General features: G+C 39.5%; 1 protein-coding gene across 3 annotated transcripts in view; it reads right to left on the reverse strand.

The window, feature by feature from the left end:
* Window positions 1-19256, reverse strand: part of LOC132124880 (disintegrin and metalloproteinase domain-containing protein 10-like) — a 33682-nt gene that overhangs the window by 8573 nt on the left and 5853 nt on the right. For 2 of the 3 annotated variants that reach the window (XM_059536025.1, XM_059536027.1), the window contains exons 3-8: window positions 14050-14168; window positions 13239-13397; window positions 11064-11380; window positions 5306-5398; window positions 4657-4840; window positions 4411-4574 (exon numbers count right to left, since the gene is read on the reverse strand). In XM_059536025.1, the coding sequence (XP_059392008.1) occupies window positions 4411-4574; window positions 4657-4840; window positions 5306-5398; window positions 11064-11380; window positions 13239-13397; window positions 14050-14168 (1036 nt within the window). The remainder of the gene's footprint in view (window positions 1-4410; window positions 4575-4656; window positions 4841-5305; window positions 5399-11063; window positions 11381-13238; window positions 13398-14049; window positions 14169-19256) is intronic. The other variant, XM_059536026.1, reaches the window with a different exon arrangement.

A 19256-nucleotide genomic window follows, 5' to 3' on the forward strand; every position in this document is an offset into this window, starting at 1 on the left:
GCGTGTGTTCACGGTGTGACTGTTTGTGTGTGTTCACCGTTTGTGTGTGTGTTCACTGCTGTGTGTGTGTGCGTGTGTTCACGGTGTGACTGTTTGTGTGTGTTCACCATTTGTGTGTGTGTTCACTGCTGTGTGTGTGTGCGTGTGTGTGCGTGTGTTCACGGTGTGACTGTTTGTGTGTATGATCACGGTGTGTGTGTTCACTGCTGTGTGTGTGTGTGTGTGTGTGTGTGCGTGTGTTCACGGTGGGACTGTTTGTGTGTATGATCACGGTGTGTGTGTTCACTGCTATGTGTGTGTTCACTGCTGTGTGTGTGTGTGTGCGTGTGTTCACGGTGTGACTGTTTGTGTGTATGATCACGGTGTGTGTTTTCACTGCTATGTGTGTGTTCACTGCTGTGTGTGTGTGTGCACTCTGGATGGTTAGAGGCAGAGCATGATTTCTGGGTATGGGTCACTATACTTGGCTGTATGTCACATCACTTCATAAGGTGTTAACTGAATTGAAAACACTATTTTCAAACTATTGTGTTCTGTGGATCTCCATTATGTTTTTAATCAGCCCACAATAACAGCAGGAATATCTCTGCTCATAAACACTAGAATATGGACATTTACTGCTCCTGAACAGCTGCTGCTCTTCCTCAAAGATACTTACATCAACATACATTTACTGGGGAAACCTAAATCAGATATGTTTTGTTTTATGAAAAACAGAGTAAGAAAGATCTACTTAATTGGAAGGGAAACAAGTTTGACAGATATTTGTTCTTGTTTTAAGCAGAAACTGATTCATTTGTCAAAAACAAGACTTTATATGTTCAGTTTGCATCTCCAGTAAATTTCTCTTGATTTAAGATGTTTAGATATTTGTACTGAGAAACAAGACAAAAGGAGTCCCTTTTTTTGCTTGTAAATGCAATTATGCAGCATTTAATGACTTTAGAACTTTGCAGAAACCCTGAATCAAGAGTAAATTGTAAATGAATTCTTCTGTGTGTTGTTCTCAGCAGAGGTGGAAAGAGTAAAAAAATATTCTACTCAAGTAAAAGTACCATTACATTAATGAAATTTTACTTAAGTACAAGTAAAAGTACCAGTCTAAAAATCTACTCAAGTAAAAGTAATAAGTAGCTCATTTAAAATTTACTCAGAGTAAAAATTACTTAGTTACATTTTAACAGTGGGAGGGAGTCAAAAATGGGACAGGCCAAGGGTGTCAAACTCAGTTCCTGGAGGGCCACAGTCCTGCACAGTTTAGATATAACCCTAATTAAACACACCTGATCCAGCTAATCTAATCATTTAGGTTTATTTGAAAACTACATGATATGTGTGCTGTAGCAGGGTTAGAACTAAACTCTGCAGGGCTACGGCCCTCCAGGAACTGAGTTTGACACCCCTGGGATAGGTCTATTAATCTCAAACTACAACGCGAATTCCGGAAAAGTTGGGACGTTTTTTACATTTTAATAAAATGAAAACTAAAGGAATTTCAAATCACATGAGCCAATATTTTATTCACAATAGAACATAGATAACGTAGCAAATGTTTAAACTGAGAAATTTTACACTTTTATCCACTTAATTAGCTCATTTAAAATGTAATGCCTGCTACAGGTCTCAAAAAAGTTGGCACGGGGGGCAACAAATGGCTAAAAAAGCAAGCAGTTTTGAAAAGATTCAGCTGGGAGAACATTTAGTGATTAATTAAGTTAATTGATATCAGGTCTGTAACATGATTAGCTATAAAAGCTTTGTCTTAGAGAAGCAGAGTCTCTCAGAAGTAAAGATGGACAGAGGCTCTCCAATCTGTGACAGACTGCGTAAAAAAATTGTGGAAAACTTTAAAAACAATGTTCCTCAACGTCAAATTGCAAAGGCTTTGCAAATCTCATCATCTACAGTGCATAACATCATCAAAAGATTCAGAGAAACTGGAGAAATCTCTGTGCGTAAGGGACAAGGCCGGAGACCTTTATTGGATGCCCGTGGTCTTCGGGCTCTCAGACGACACTGCATCACTCATCGGCATGATTGTGTCAATGACATTACTAAATGGGCCCAGGAATACTTTCAGAAACCACTGTCGGTAAACACAATCCGCCGTGCCATCAGCAGATGCCAACTAAAGCTCTATCATGCAAAAAGGAAGCCATATGTGAACATGGTCCAGAAGCGCCGTCGTGTCCTGTGGGCCAAGGCTTATTTAAAATGGACTATTTCAAAGTGGAATAGTGTTTTATGGTCAGACGAGTCCAAATTTGACATTCTTGTTGGAAATCACGGACGCCGTGTCCTCCGGGCTAAAGAGGAGGGAGACCTTCCAGCATGTTATCAGCGTTCAGTTCAAAAGCCAGCATCTCTGATGGTATGGGGGTGCATAAGTGCATACGGTATGGGCAGCTTGCATGTTTTGGAAGGCTCTGTGAATGCTGAAAGGTATATAAAGGTTTTAGAGCAACATATGCTTCCCTCCAAACAACGTCTATTTCAGGGAAGGCCTTGTTTATTTCAGCAGGACAATGCAAAACCACATACTGCAGCTATAACAACAGCATGGCTTCGTCGTAGAAGAGTCCGGGTGCTAACCTGGCCTGCCTGCAGTCCAGATCTTTCACCTATAGAGAACATTTGGCGCATCATTAAACGAAAAATACGTCAAAGACGACCACGAACTCTTCAGCAGCTGGAAATCTATATAAGGCAAGAATGGGACCAAATTCCAACAGCAAAACTCCAGCAACTCATAGCCTCAATGCCCAGACGTCTTCAAACTGTTTTGAAAAGAAAAGGAGATGCTACACCATGGTAAACATGCCCCGTCCCAACTATTTTGAGACCTGTAGCAGAAATCAAAATTGAAATGAGCTCATTTTGTGCATAAAATTGTAAACTTTCTCAGTTTAAACATTTGCTATGTTATCTATGTTCTATTGTGAATAAAATATTGGCTCATGTGATTTGAAAGTCTTTTAGTTTTCATTTTATTAAAATTTAAAAAACGTCCCAACTTTTCCGGAATTCTGGTTGTAGTTGTTTTTAATTAAAGGAATCAGTTATTTAGAATAATAAAACATTTGGGCTGTTGCCAGGGAAATCAGTATCAACAAACTCATCTTTTAATGCAGAGGAAATGCAGAAGATTCATTGGAAGTGGCATTTAGATGTATCACACTGTTTAGTGCAGGACAAGAATGCATTTAACCTGCAGTTACAAATGCATGAATAATGTTTTGATATACAAGACATAAAATGTTGAATACTCATTTGAAATGATAAGAAATTAATTATTTAAAAAAATCAAAAGATAGCCTACTTTAAATGTGAAATTAAAATGGCCAGTATGTGTCAGCAAGTCACTGTTAATAAGTGAGTCATTGCGATTGAACCGAATCATTTAAACGGTTGATTCATTCAGGAACGAAACACTGTCACGTTGCTCAGAGACGCAAAACTGTGCTTTGGTGGCTGTGTTTGGAATTATTTTCTGTTGTAGAAATAGAGCTAAAAAAGGCAATATGGTGTCTAAAACGCAAGTCTCTTAATTAACTTGTTTACTGAACTGTTATATATATATGTATGTATATATTCATGATGATTTTTGGAGGAAAAGATGGCATTTTTTTTGTGTGATTTTGATTTAATACATGAAATTATATAAATATGTGAATTTTCTGCCCCTATATCTTCAATTTTGTGATCGTTCTAAATGCATTTTAGGAGACTGAATCACACAGTGAAAGAACGCACTATAAATGCGCGTGCACATCATTAAAACAAAAATAGCACACTCCTCACCACTGTCTTTTTGGCTAATTTGTGCAAAACCTCTTGCTAAAATGTCAAAGCTTTATTTTAACCACCAATGCAACGATGCAATTATTTAGCTTACCTCTACATTCTTGCGAAGGGTTGATGTCTTGTCGAGATTTTATAAGCTGCTAGTTTGGTCTTCCTAGGCAAGTACAGCTTACACTGCATAATAGAGCATACATATGGCCAGGGGTTCACTTCATTTCCTTCGAGTTCAACTTCAGAATATGACGGGGTTTCGTTTTCAGCGGTGTCTGCACCACTAACGCCTGTTTTGTCCGTCTGCATCTTTCTTGTGATTTTAGCGCCAGTTTGCCCTCCTGCCCATTATTTACTGCCGTAGTTTCCAGGGAGCGATTTATTTTTTTACTCAGTAAATAATGTGTTTTAAAATGTAGCGAAGTACAATACTTCAATCAAAATATACTTAAGTAAAAGTAAAATTACAAATTTAAAAAATTACTTTAAAAAGTATTAGTACACAAAAAAGCTACTCAATTACAGTAACGCGAGTAAATGTAATTCGTTACTTTCCACCTCTGGTTCTCAGTCAGACCTCGTCGTGTCAGAGTGACTTCAGCTCTGCTCACTCACCGGGGAACCGAAGTTGTGTCCGACCTCGTGAGCGAAGGTGATGTGTGAGACTTTGGGAGGCACATGTGAGGCGTAGTTCTGCACTGTGATGATCCCAGTGTTCAGAGACTTCTTCTTCCCATCAGAATACAGCTTGTTCTTCTCACAGATCCCCCCAGAGCTCCCTGAGAAACACACAGCAGCATCAGAGGCCTGAAGGAGAAACACTCGTCTGAGGGAACGTCTGTATCATGCAGCAGTGTTTACCGGCTGGAGCCCCGACCCAGGCCAGACCCAGCACGCCGTCGTCAAAGTCCCGGTCGGTGAAGACGTACGCCAGACAGTAATCATCATGATTCTGCTCCGAGTTCAGCTCCAGGAACTTCTCCACGCCGATGTTAGCGAAGCGGAAGGGGTTGGAGCGATCGCGCTCGTCACTCGTGGTGTTTATCTGAGACGAGTTGAACCACACAACGCTGTCAGGAACAGCTGCTGAACTAAAGCTGGGCTACTAACAACTAAACAACATTTGTGTTACTGAAAATATACTATACATTTACTGAAAAACAATTAGTTCAGCTAGTCGCTAATGCAACATTTTCATCTTCATCAGGATGATTTGGGAGCACATTTCCACCACATTAGAAAAAATGTCATGCTTTCAAATATAATAATGCGGTGAAAATTTGTCATTTTGAAATGAACACTTTGTAATATAATGTATTGTTTTTTTATCCTTTAATGTTGACATAAAACCTGAAACGATGACAAAAAGTTAAATAAATGACATCATAATTATGAAATACAAACTTTTTGTAATTTGGACTTGCGTAATAATTTTGCCAGTGATAATTAACATTATGTCAGTGATGATGTAACTTCTGGAAGTGTTCTGAGCTCATTAAATGTGCATCACCCGTATCCTCTTGACCATGAAGCTGATGTTGCGGATGCCCATGAAGTCTGTGCCCTGGTAGATGGCATCGATGGCCTTGACGTGACTGGAGATCTGCGGGACACAGCACATCACCATCATCATCACCATCAACATCATCATCACCACCATCATCATCACCATCAACATCATCACCATAATCATCATCATATCCATAATCACCATCATCACCATCATCACCATCATCACCACCATGACCATAATCACCATCATCATCACCATCATCACTACCATCATCATCACCATAATCATCATCATATCCATAATCACCATCATCACCATCACCACCATGACCATCATCACCATCACCATCAACATCATCATCATCATCATCATCATCATCATCATCATCACCATCATCACCACCATCACCATCAAGTCAAGTCACCATTATTTATATAGCGCTTTAAACAAAATACAGTCATGGCCAAAAGTTTTGAGAATTACATAAATTAAGTTTTCAAAAAGTTTGCTGCTAAACTGCTTTTAGATCTTTGTTTTCATTTGTTTCTGTGATGTACTGAAATATAATTACAAGCACTTCATACGTTTCAAAGGCTTTTATCGACAATTACATGACATGCTCTCAACTTCTGGGCCAAATCCTGACTGATAGCAACCCATTCTTTCATAATCACTTCTTGGAGTTTGTCAAAATTAGTGGGTTTTTGTTTGTCCACCCGCCTCTTGAGGATTGACCACAAGTTCTCAATGGGATTAAGATCTGGGGAGTTTCCAGGGCATGGACCCAAAATATGACTTTGCCCCAGTCCTCAGCAGTCCATTCACTATACTTTCTGCAGAAGATCAATCTGTCCCTGATGTTTTTTTTGGAGAGAAGTGGCTTCTTTGCTGCCCTTCTTGACACCAGGCCATCTTCCAGAAGTCTTGTCCTCACTGTGCGTGCAGATGCACTCACACCTGCCTGCTGCCATTCCTGAGCAAGCTCTGCACTGGTGGCACTCCGATCCCGCAGCTCAATCCTCTTTAGGAGACCATCCTGGCGCTTGCTGGACTTTCTTGGACGCCCTGAAGCCTTCTTTACAAGAATTGAACCTCTTTCCTTGAAGTTCTTGATGATCCTATAAATTGTTGATTTAGGTGCAATCTTAGTAGCCACAATATCCTTGCCTGTGAAGCCATTTTTATGCAACGCAATGATGGCTGCACGCGTTTCTTTGCAGGTCACCATGGTTAACAATGGAAGAACAATGATTTCAAGCATCACCCTCCTTTTAACATGTCAAGTCTGCCATTCTAACCCAATCAGCCTGACATAATGATCTCCAGCCTTGTGCTCGTCAACATTCTCACCTGAGTTAACAAGACGATTACTGAAATGATCTCAGCAGGTCCTTTAATGACATAAATTAAATGCAGTGGAAAGGTTTTTTGGGGATTAAGTTAATTTTCATGGCAAAGAAGGACTATGCAATTCATCTGATCACTCTTCATAACATTCTGGAGTATATGCAAATTGCTATTATAAAAACTAAGGCAGCAACTTTTCCAATTTCCAATATTTAGGTAATTCTTAAAACTTTTGGCCACGACTGTACATTGCGTCAAAGCCACTGAACAACATTCATTAGGAAAACAGTGTGTCAATAATGCAAAATGATAGTTAAAGGCAGTTCATCACTGAATTCAGTGATGTCATCTCTGTTCAGTTAAATAGTGTCTGTGCATTTATTTGCAATCAAGTCAACGATATCGCTGTAGATGAAGTGTCCCCAACTAAGCAAGCCAGAGGCGACAGCGGCAAGGAACCGAAACTCCATCGGTGACAGAATGGAGAAAAAAACCTTGGGAGAAACCAGGCTCAGTTGGGGGGCCAGTTCTCCTCTGACCAGACGAAACCAGTAGTTCAATTCCAGACTGCAGCAAAGTCAGATTGTGCAGAAGAATCATCTGTTTCCTGTGGTCTTGTCCTGGTGCTCCTTTGAGACAAGGTCTTTACAGGGGATCTGTATCTGGGGCTCTAGTTGTCCTGGTCTCCGCTGTCTTTCAGGGATGTAGAGGTCCTTTCTAGGTGCTGATCCAGCATCTGGTCTGGATACGTACTGGATCCGGGTGACTGCAGTGACCCTCTGATCTGGACACAGACTGGATCTGGTGGCCACGGTGACCTCGGAACAAGAGAGAAACAGACTAATATTAGCGTAGATGCCATTCTTCTAATGATGTAGCAAGTACATCGGGTGTTATGGGAAGTGTTCCCGGTTCCGAGTGAGTTTGAGAACGTAGCGGACGTAGATGATTATAATGTAAAAGGAGCTCATTCAAATACTGAGGTGCTAAACCATTCAGGGCTTTATAAGTAATAAGCAATATTTTAAAATCTATATGATGTTTGATAGGGAGCCAGTGCAGTGTTGACAGGACCGGGCTAATATGGTCATACTTCCTGGTTCTAGTAAGAACTCTTGCTGCTGCATTTTGGACTAGCTGTAGTTTGTTTACTAAGCGTGCAGAACAACCACCCAATAAAGCATTACAATAATCTAACCTTGAGGTCATAAAAGCATGGATTAACATTTCTGCATTTGACATTGAGAGCATAGGCCGTAATTTAGATATATTTTTGAGATGGAAAAATGCAGTTTTACAAATGCTAGAAACGTGGCTTTCTAAGGAAAGATTGCGATCAAGTAGCACACCTAGGTTCCTAACTGATGATGAAGAATTGACAGAGCAACCATCAAGTCTTAGACAGTGTTCTAGGTTATTTATTACAAGCAGAGTTTTTAGGTCCTATAATTAACACCTCTGTTTTTTCAGAATTTAGCAGTAAGAAATTACTCGTCATCCAGTTTTTTATATCGACTATGCAATCCATTAGTTTTTCAAATTGGTGTGTTTCACCGGGCCTCGAAGAAATATAGAGATGAGTATCATCAGCATAACAGTGGAAGCTAACACCATGTTTCCTGATGATATCTCCCAAGGGTAACATATAAAGCGTGAAGAGTAGCGGCCCTAGTACTGAGCCTTGAGGTACTCCATACTGCACTTGTGATCGATAGGATACATCTTCATTCACTGCTACGAACTGATGGCGGTCATATAAGTACGATTTAAACCATGCTAATGCACTTCCACTGATGCCAACAAAGTGTTCAAGTCTATGCAAAAGAATGTTGTGGTCAATTGTGTCAAACGCAGCACTAAGATCCAATAAAACTAATAGAGAGATACACCCACGATCAGATGATAAGAGCAGATCATTTGTAACTCTAAGGAGAGCAGTCTCAGTACTATGATACGGTCTAAATCCTGACTGGAAATCCTCACATATACCATTTTTCTCTAAGAAGAAATATAATTTTGAGGATACCACCTTTTCTAGTATCTTGGACAGAAAAGGGAGATTCGAGATTGGTCTATAATTAACTAGTTCTTTGGGGTCAAGTTGTGGTTTTTTGATGAGAGGCTTAATAACAGCCAGTTTGAAGGTTTTGGGGACATATCCTAATGACAATGAGGAATTAATAATAGTCAGAAGAGGATCTATGACCTCTGGAAGCACCTCTTTTAGGAGCTTAGATGGTATAGGGTCTAACATACATGTTGTTGGCTTAGATGATTTAACAAGTTTATACAATTCTTCCTCTCCTATAGTAGAGAATGAGTGGAACTGTTCCTCAGGGGGTCTATAGTGCACTGTCTGATGTGATACTGTAGCTGACGGCTGAATGGTTGCAATTTTATCTCTAATAGTATCGATTTTAGAAGTAAAGTAGTTCATAAAGTCATTACTGCTGTGGTGTTGGGAAATGTCAACACTTGTTGAGGCTTTATTTTTCGTTAATTTAGCCACTGTATTGAATAAATATCTGGGGTTATGTTTGTTTTCTTCTAAAAGAGAAGAAAAGTAATCGGATCTAGCAGTTTTTAATGCTTTTCTGTAGGATATGTTACTTTCCCGCCAAGCAATACGAAATACCTCTAGTTTTGTTTTCCTCCAGCTGCGCTCCATTTTTCGGGCTGCTCTCTTTAGGGTGCGAGTATGCTCATTATACCATGGTGTCAAACTGTTTTCCTTAACCTTCCTTAAGCGTAAAGGAGCAACTTTATTTAAAGTGCTAGAAAAGAGAGAGTCCATAGTTTCTGTTACATCATCAAGTTGTTCTGAGGTTTTGGATATGCTAAGGAATTTGGATACATCAGGAAGATAACTTAAAAAGCAGTCTTTTGTGGTAGAAGTGATGGTTCTTCCATACTTGTAACAAGAAGTAGAATTTACAATTTTGGCTATATGAAGTTTGCACAAAACTAAATAATGATCTGAGATATCATCACTTGGCTGAATAATTTCAACACCATCAACATCAATTCCATGTGACAGTATTAAATCTAGAGTATGATTTCGACAATGAGTAGGTCCTGAAACGTGTTGTCTAACACCAATAGAGTTCAGAATGTCTATAAATGCTGATCCCAATGCATCTTTTTCATTATCAACATGGATATTAAAATCACCAACTATTAAAACTTTATCTGCAGCCAGAACTAACTCGGATGTAAAATCACCAAACTCTTTAATAAAGTCTGTATGGTGCCCTGGTGGCCTTTATACAGTAGCCAGTACAAACATAACAGGGGATTTATCATTAACATTTGTTTCTCTGGATAATGTTATATGAAGCACCATTACTTCAAACGAGTTATACTTGTAGCCTGCCCTCTGAGAAATCCTGAAAACGTTGTTATAAATTGAAGCAACACCTCCACCTTTGCCTTTTAGACGTGGCTCATGTTTATAACAGTAATCTTGGGGGGTGGACTCATTTAAAATAATGTAATCATCAGGGTTTAGCCAGGTTTCTGTCAAACAGAGTACATCTATATTATGATCAGTGATCATATTATTTACAAAAAGTGTTTTCGTAGAAAGGGATCTGATATTCAATAAGCCAAGCTTTATCATTTGTTTATCCATATTGCTTCTGTTTTTTATTTGTTGAACCTCAATTAAATTGTTAATCTTAACTTGGTTTGGACGTTTTTTGTATTTTCTAGTTCGGGGAACAGACACAGTCTCTATAGTGTGATATCTAGGTGAAAAAGTCTCTATGTGCTGAGAATTAACTGACCTCTGTGACGGGAGGCAGCTAGCAGACGGTCGGTTTAGCCAGTCTGTCTGCTTCCTGACCTGGGCCCCAGTTAGTCAAGTATAAACACGAAGACTATTTGCCATATTTCTAGAGAGAAGAGTGGCGCCACCCCAGGAGGGATGAAGACCATCTCTTTTAAACAGGTCAGGTCTGCCCCAAAAGCTCGTCCAATTGTCTATGAAACCTATGTTATTCTGTGGGCACCACTTAGACATCCAGCCATTGAGTGATGACAATCTGCTATGCATCTCATCACCACGGTAAGCAGGGAGGGGACCAGAGCATATTACAGTGTCTGACATCGTGCTTGCAAGTTCACACACCTCTTTAATGTTATTTTTTATCTCCGACTGGCGAAGTCAAACATCATTAGCGCCGGCATGAATAACAATCTTACTGTATTTACGTTTAGCATTAGCCAGCACCATCACCATCATCGCCATCATCACCATCACCATCATCATCAACATCATCATTATCATCACCATCATCATCAATATCATCACCATCATCATCAATATCATCACCATCATCACCATCATCATTATCATCAACATCACCATCATCATCATCATCGACAGCCGTCTCAATTCAGGACGCACCTGAGCGATCACGGCCTCTCTGCTCTTGTAGAACTTGTAGAAGAGATGATCGGTTTGGATGAAGAGCTGGCAGGTGTTCTTCTCCACCTGTGTCATCCTCCTCTTCCTCAGTAAAACGTGGTCATCTGTGATGGTCTCCTGAGGGAGACAGAGACGTCTCATCACCTGAGAGTCAGCAGAGCTTCTTCTGAACCAACACTGAAGCAGATGTCTGACCTTGAGCGGTTCCTCCAGCGCAGACGCCTGATATCTCTTCATGCGCTCGAACACAGACGAGTCTGCGCAGCCGCCTGCCGGCCCATATCTGTGAGGATAATCTGATCAGAAGACAAGGAAACACCGTCAGAACCGTCTCAGAGCTGATGCATGGTGTACTGTATTACACACACACACTGAAGAGTCCATGTGATTTATTTCAAATGGAAAAAACTGAATTTGGTAAATAAATTTGATATGGCTCTAGTTTAGGGTTAGCGGATGGTTAAACAGTAAACACGTGACAGCCAGATATACGACCAAGCAATCAGAATCAAGCTCTCTGAAATCAGACACACGTGACAGTGGTCTTGAGTTAGTAACGTCTCTCTCAGGAATGCTTGTAGCTTAGAATGATGCTTGGTTAAAAACCACGACTCGAGGTAGGGCTGTGTGATTAATCGGAATCGAATCGTAATCGCGATTTGAGACGTTGCGATTTGCTAATCAAAAAAGCCTGCGATGTGGACGCGATATTACATTGTTCCAGAGCATATGCTTGCAGCTCCGTTCTCCTCAATCAGCTTTGCTCTAGCCAACTGCATAAACGCCCTCCATTTAAAAACAAAAAAACAAAAAGGAAAGCAGGAGAGAGACAGAGTGGGCGTCTACAGGGTCAGGTCAATAGTTAGGCAAATTAAAACTAAAGAAAAATGTTATGTAACTTAAGCTTTAAAAAAACAGACTATGAACAAAAAAGATAATTGACCTTAGTTGCGTCACAATGCATATCAAGAGCATCTCTTATTGCAACATTCCCCATTCAGAAGAGCGCACACACAGCCTTGTCTCTGAATGTCTCTTATACTCTCTCCTCTCTTCCCCAGGCGGCGCGAATCCCGCGTCACGGACGAGCCGTTCACACTTCCACACTCACGCAGCCTGTTTCGTAACGCTCGGTTATATTCTCGCACGACTGTGCACTGCGAATCTCCACGAGCGCATCTGAAAGGATGAATGCGGCTCGACACATGCGCGCAACCTGCGTCGACTCGCGCCTGGCTCCGTTCAGTCTAACTGCTTGCTAATTTCACTTGAATGAAATGAAACATTCAGCACATTTTCCACTTGTTCTTAAAATCCCAAATACAATGTAACATGTAATACTTTAATAATTGACTATAGAAATAAAGTTCTTTATCTGTATAAAAAATAAATATTTACAGTGAAATTCAGTAACTACCGTATTTTTTGGACTATAAGTCGCACCTAAGTATAAGTCGCATCAGTCCAAAAATACGTCATGATGAGGAAAAAAACATATAAGTCACACTGGACTATAAGTCGCATTCATTTAGAACCAAGAACCAAGAGAAAACATTACCGTCTACAGCCGCGAGAGGGCGCTCTATGTTTTCAGTGTAGACTACAGGTGCACTGAGCAGCACAGAGCGCCCTCTCACAGCTGGAGACGGTAATGTTTTCTCTTGGTTCATTTCTCTCGATTCATGTCAAATTAATTTTGATAAATAAGTCGCACCTGACTATAAGTCGCAGGGCCAGCCAAACTATGAAAAAAAGTGTGACTTATAGTCCGGAAAATACGGTAAGTTAATTCTATAAAATTTGTTATACCATTATAATCTTGTCTGCAGAAAAAAAAATATATATATATATACAAATCGCAATCGCAATATCTGTCAAAAAATTGCAATTAGATATTTTCCCCATATCACACAGCCCTAACTCGAGGCATTTACATTGTTGTTTCCAGCCGTTTGGTCCTGAAGCGCTGAAAGCTGGTTAAACACACAACATGATCGCAGCAGAAGTCACCACACACTGATCTGAGAGCGCTGTACATGTGTCACGTCTGTCGCTGGATCAACACGTCTCAGTCTGGTGAATGATTACGAGACAAACGTTGCGCCCTGATGAAGCCGTTTCTCCTGTATGAGGCGTTCAGTGTTTCTCACTCACAGATGTCGTCCTCGTGGTAGATGACGGAGTGGAATGGGACGTTCTTGTCCTGCAGGTATCTCTCGACCGGCTCCACGTAATACGTCCCTCGATGGGTCTGAATGAAGCCCTCGAACTTCCCATCCACGACCGAGCCGTGCGTCAGAGAGCCGTGTTCACCTGAGGAGAGACGAACCGATCAGACCAGAAGTGTCATCCCAGATTATTACAATTCAAAATATCTGTGATCTAAACATCATTCCTCCAGTCTTCAGTGTCACATGATCTTCAGAAATCATGAAAATATGATGATTTACTGCTCAAGAAACATTTCTGATTATTATCAATGTTGAACACAGTTGTGCTGCTCAATATTTCTGTGGAAACTGATATGCATTTTATTTTTCAGGATTCACAGATGAACAGAAAGTTCAGAAGAACAGCATTTATTTTACTTTTTTAACTTTATTTAAATTAACAGTATCTACTGAAGCATTATAAATGTCTTTACTGTCAGTTTTGATCAGTTTAATGTAGTCTTGAATTGAAGAATGAAAGTAAGACTGCACAATATGGCAAAAAAACAAAAAAAAACAATTTTAACTAGTAATCTTGAAAATGTAACTACAAGTTGATTCAAGTAACTTGTTCTTTATTTAGCCTCTAGTTAAAGAAAATTCTGTTCCAAGTGCAGCACACATGAAGTCGTTAATATGATGTAAATGTTAAACACATCACTTGTTAAATATTTCTGCAGAAAAGATGCATGAACACAACTACATCTTGTACAAACGTGATCAGTAATAATCCGTGATGATCTGGAGTATGTCACCGTATATTTCTCCAGTGTAGATGTGCGATGTGTCGTAGTCCAGCTCCTGTCCAGACATTTCCAGCTTAAAGTCGTCTGAAAACAGCCTGGTGTCTCGCTTCATTCGCAGGCTGAAATGTCTGAGAGATGGAGACAAGCAGCAAGAAGAGATGAACACACACACACTCTCACACACAAACTAGTGTTGTCACGGTACCAAGATTTCAGTATTCGGTACCGATACCAGTGAAAATCCACGGTTCTCAGTACCAAAGCAAAACACAAACACATGCTAGCTGAACAACACACCATTTTTATTAATAAAGTTAAATAATGCCATTCTTTATACTTGTTTAAAATTGTGTTTAAAGTTTTTCCACAATAATTGAAAATAAATTACAAACCTAAAGAACTAATTTTTTATAAATTAAACAAAATATGCCATGACCAACAAGTTATAAACTAAAATATTATTATAAATGTAAAAAAAGGCATAATTTAAGTATTTCAAGCCAAGGATTGTAAACATTTGAGTGATTAACTAGATAAATAACAAAACAATAAGCCATGTCTGAATAAACACTCAATTCAATTCAATTCAAGTTTATTTGTATAGCGCTTTTTACAATACAAATCGTTACAAAGCAACTTTACAGAAAATTATGTTTCTACAATATTTAGTAGTAGCTTATAAGTGGTGACTGTCAGTTTGTGCACGTATGACAGGATTTGTAGAAAAATTAATACAAGACGTAGTCAGCCAGACGATGAACATTATTAATATTATTAATTAATAATTATGATATGATGCAGTCACACTTGTAGCAATAATTGTTAGTTCTGTTGTTGATTCAAGGTTAGCATCATCTGGGGTCCTCTGAGGGTCAGCATCATCTCTTCTCAGGTGTTCTGGATCCAGACTGGAGCTTGTGTAAATCCTAGTTACCACGGGATGAAGATCCCAGCAGAAACAGAGAAACAAACAGAGACATCATTAGCATAGCTGCTGTTCCAACAGAGTAAAATTAATTAGTTTACACAAGCTAAAGAATAAGAATGCGCATTTGATCAGATACAACTACACTCACAATTTAAGAGATACATTATTCGTATGCTTGGCGAAAGAGATGTGTTTTTAATCTAGATTTAAACAGAGAGAGTGTGTCTGAACCCCGAACATTATCAGGAAGGCTATTCCAGAGTTTGGGAGCCAAATGTGAAAAAGCTCTACCTCCTTTAGTGGACTTTGCTATCCTAGGAACTACCAAAAGTCCAGCGTTTTGTGACCTTAGGGAGCGTGATGGGTTGTAGCGTGGTAGAAGGCTAGTTAGGTACGCAGGAGCTAAACCATTTAGGGCCTTATAGGTAAGTAATGATAATTTGTAACTGATACAGAACTTAATAGGTAGCCAGTGCAGAGACTGTAAAATTGGGGTAATATGATCATATTTTCTTGACCTGGTAAGGACTCTAGCTGCTGCATTTTGGACTACCTGTAGCTTGTTTATTGACGAAGCAGGACAACCACCTAGAAGTGCATTACAATAGTCCAGTCTAGAGGTCATGAATGCATGAACTAGCTTTTCTGCATCAGAAACAGATAACATGTTTCGTAGCTTGGCAATGTTTCTAAGATGGAAGAATGCAGTTTTTGTAACATTGGAAATATGATTTTCAAAAGACAAATTGCTGTCTAATATAACTCCCAGATTTCTGACTGTAGAGGAAGTAACAGTACATCCGTCTAGTTGCAGATTGTAATCTACAAGATTCTGTGTACTGTTTTTGGTCCAATAATTAATATCTCTGTCATCCAACCTTTTACATTTTTAACACACTCTGTTAGCTTAGATAATTTAGAAGTTTAATCTGGTCTCGTTGAGATTTATAGCTGAGTATCATCAGCATAACAGTGGAAGCTAATCCCGTATTTTCTAATAATATTACCAAGGGGCAACATGTATATTGAAAATAGAAGGGGACCTAGGACGGATCCTTGTGGCACTCCATATTTTACTGATGATAAATGAGATGACACCCCATTTAAGTAAACAAAATGGTAGCGATCGGACAGGTAGGATCTAAACCATCTTAGAGCCTGCCCTTGAATACCTGTATAGTTTTGTAATCGATCTATGAGTATGTCATGATCTATGGTGTCGAACGCAGCACTAAGATCAAGTAAGACTAGAAATGAGATGCAGCCTTGATCTGACGCAAGAAGCAGGTCATTTGTAATGAAAGGGTTAGGGTATGAAATTCTTCATACAGATCATTTTTATGCAGGAAGGTGCTCAATTGAGCAGACACAACTTTTTCTAAAATTTTAGACATAAATGGAAGATTTGAAATAGGCCTATAATTTGCCAGTACACTAGGATCTAGTTTTGGTTTCTTAATAAGAGGCTTGATAACCGCCAGCTTGAATGGTTTTGGGACGTGACCTAAAGATAACGACGAGTTAATGATATTGAGAAGCGGTTCTTCGGCTACAGGTAACAACTCTTTCAGTAATTTAGTGGGTACAGGATCTAATAAACATGTTGTTGGTTTAGATACAGTGATAAGTTTATTTAGCTCTTCCTGTCCTATAGTTGTAAAGCACTGCAGCTGCTGCACTCTTATTTATAAACGTTAACATTTTTATAAATTAAACAAAATATGCCATTACTGAACAAGTTATAAATTAAAATATTATTATAAATGTAAAAAAAAAAAAAACAATGACATGATTTAAGTATTTCAGACCAAGGATTGTAAACATTTGAGTTATTCAATAACTACTGTAGATAAATAAGCATTTTTTTCAGACAAGTTTCACTTGTGTAAAAGCAGTAAACGCCTTTATATGTCGTCCTGTTTGTTTTTTATACCTTAATTAAATGTATAGGAACTTTAAATAGTTAATAAAGAATCTTAATTCTAACACTTATTATATTAGCGTTAGCTGCATCACTGATGCTAACGATTTAACGTACTACACAAACGGCTGTTTATTTCCATCTGACTGATTCCGACAGTCAAAAATAAAATATGATATATATAATTCATAACAGAAGCTTTAAATTTGAAATTAGTTTGAAACGTAACTGCTTGAGGTGTTTTAAGTTAGATGTGTTTCCTCCTTTTGAGAGAAAACTTCGATGACATCATTTTTTGATTATCAATGATGTTCATCTTGTCATCAGCCGCAAATCCGAAATATTTCCACACACGGCTCTTTCCTCCCTTTTTATCAACAAGTTTTACAGCTACCACATCAGCTGCACCGCCGGTCGCCATGTCTCAGCGCTTTAATAAAGAGGACGCGCAACTGCACACGCTCAATACATGCGTGCATGCATTAGGGATGTGCACGGGTAGTCGAACATTTGAATATTCGTTCTGCTCTAATTATTCGATAAATAAAAATGATATTCGAATTTTGCAAAAAAAAAAAAAAGTTCACAAAACCTAATTTGGTCACTTTTTGTGATTCTCCACGGCATATTTGAAGGTGTATGCAAGCAAAAAATAATTAATGAATGATTAAGGGGCCATTCACATATCGCGCCTAATAAGGCGTGGAAAAGGCTATGCGCTCCGCTTTCTCCTTCTTTCCAAAGCGCTCGGGCAGAAGCGCTCCTCAGGCGACGCGTTCTCTCCATGAAGACGCGGAAATTTCAGCAAAGGATAAATGGATTTGCAGCACAAAAAAAATCGCTTTCAGTAGCTCTGCTACTAAATTTATTTCAAAATGGCAATCCATATACAGTTATGATCAGCAGTTCCTTCATCTTGGCTGAGCTTTCAACGTTTACGGGAAAGGATGAAGCTGAATGGTTAGTTCTTGTCACATGACCTGCGGTGCGCTTGCAGCATTCTGAAAGCTGAGATGTTTTTAACTCGATGCTGTGCGGACGCGCCTGGAAAAAACGGGACCGCGTCGCACCGCGTGCGCATCGCGACCGCGTCGCTTCCATTATGAGCGTGCATACCGCGCGCCTACATTGGAAATAACGAACTTGAGCATGCAAAAGACGCGATATGTGAACGCCCCCTAAGAACTGCGGTCTTCTACAGTACTTCAAATATGGCGTGGAGAATCACAGAAAGTGATCCAAGAACATTGTTGCGGCATCTCTCAGGCAACGAATAAACACTGCTAACTTGGAGAATGCAGTGAAAACTCCTCTTCTCGCGTCTGCCCTAGACCCTCGGCACAAACATCTCAGGTTTCTCGATGAAGACATGAGAGAAGTAAGAAAAAAAAACTTTTTTGAACATTATCAGAACATTTTCCTTGATGCGAGTGGTGCGGATGCATCAATGATGAAGAAGATGCAATGCCCACTCGTCGGAAAAGGCTGAGCCAGTTCTTCAGCGATGATTACAGAGAGTCCAGCCGAGATGAGTGGGAACAGTTCTTGCTGGAGCCATGTATTCCACCAGATGAGGATCCCATTCAGTGGTGAAACGACAACACGAAGCGCTTCACAAAACTTATTCGCTTAGCACACCGTTATTTGTGAGTCCCGACAACGTCTGTGCCGTCAGAGCGTGTTTTCTCCGCGGCTGGCCTTATTGTTAACAGACTAAGGAGCCGACTTTCCCCCAATCATGTTTACATGCCCATATTTCTTAACAAGAACATTTGAAACAATAGAAAAAAAGCAAAAAAGATTTGCTGACAGTTTAAAAGTTAAGTGTAAGCTACATTCTGTACAATAGCCTAATTGCTGCAGGCTGCTTTACGTTTTTTCTTTGTTCACTTTTTTTTTTTTGCTTTTAATCTGTACTTTTGTTTGTTTGCACGCATTGTTAAAGGTTTTCAGCTACAAAACACGATGTGTAATGTTCAAGCTTATTGTAAGCTTGTTCAAAATGACGAAACAAATGTTGCTGAAAAATAACGTCTGACTCATTAAACTTAATTTAAATAAACGAATATTCGAATATTCGTTTTTTGTGAGCTCAAATATTCAAATGTGATATTTGTGGAAAACGCCCATCCCTAGCATGCATGCACATCAAGGAACCGGGTTTGAACGGGTCCTAGGTACCACCGGTATTTAAGAAAACTTGGTACCGTGACGTTTACATTTTTTTAGTACCGACTTGGTACCGAAGTACCGGGTCTTTTGACAACACTAACACAAACACACACAAACTCACACACACACACACTCTCTCACACACACGCGTGCACTCACACACACACACACTCTCTCACACACACGCGTGCACTC

The sequence above is a fragment of the Carassius carassius genome, chromosome 43 (genome assembly GCF_963082965.1).
Source record: "Carassius carassius chromosome 43, fCarCar2.1, whole genome shotgun sequence".
Taxonomy (NCBI): domain Eukaryota; kingdom Metazoa; phylum Chordata; class Actinopteri; order Cypriniformes; family Cyprinidae; genus Carassius; species Carassius carassius.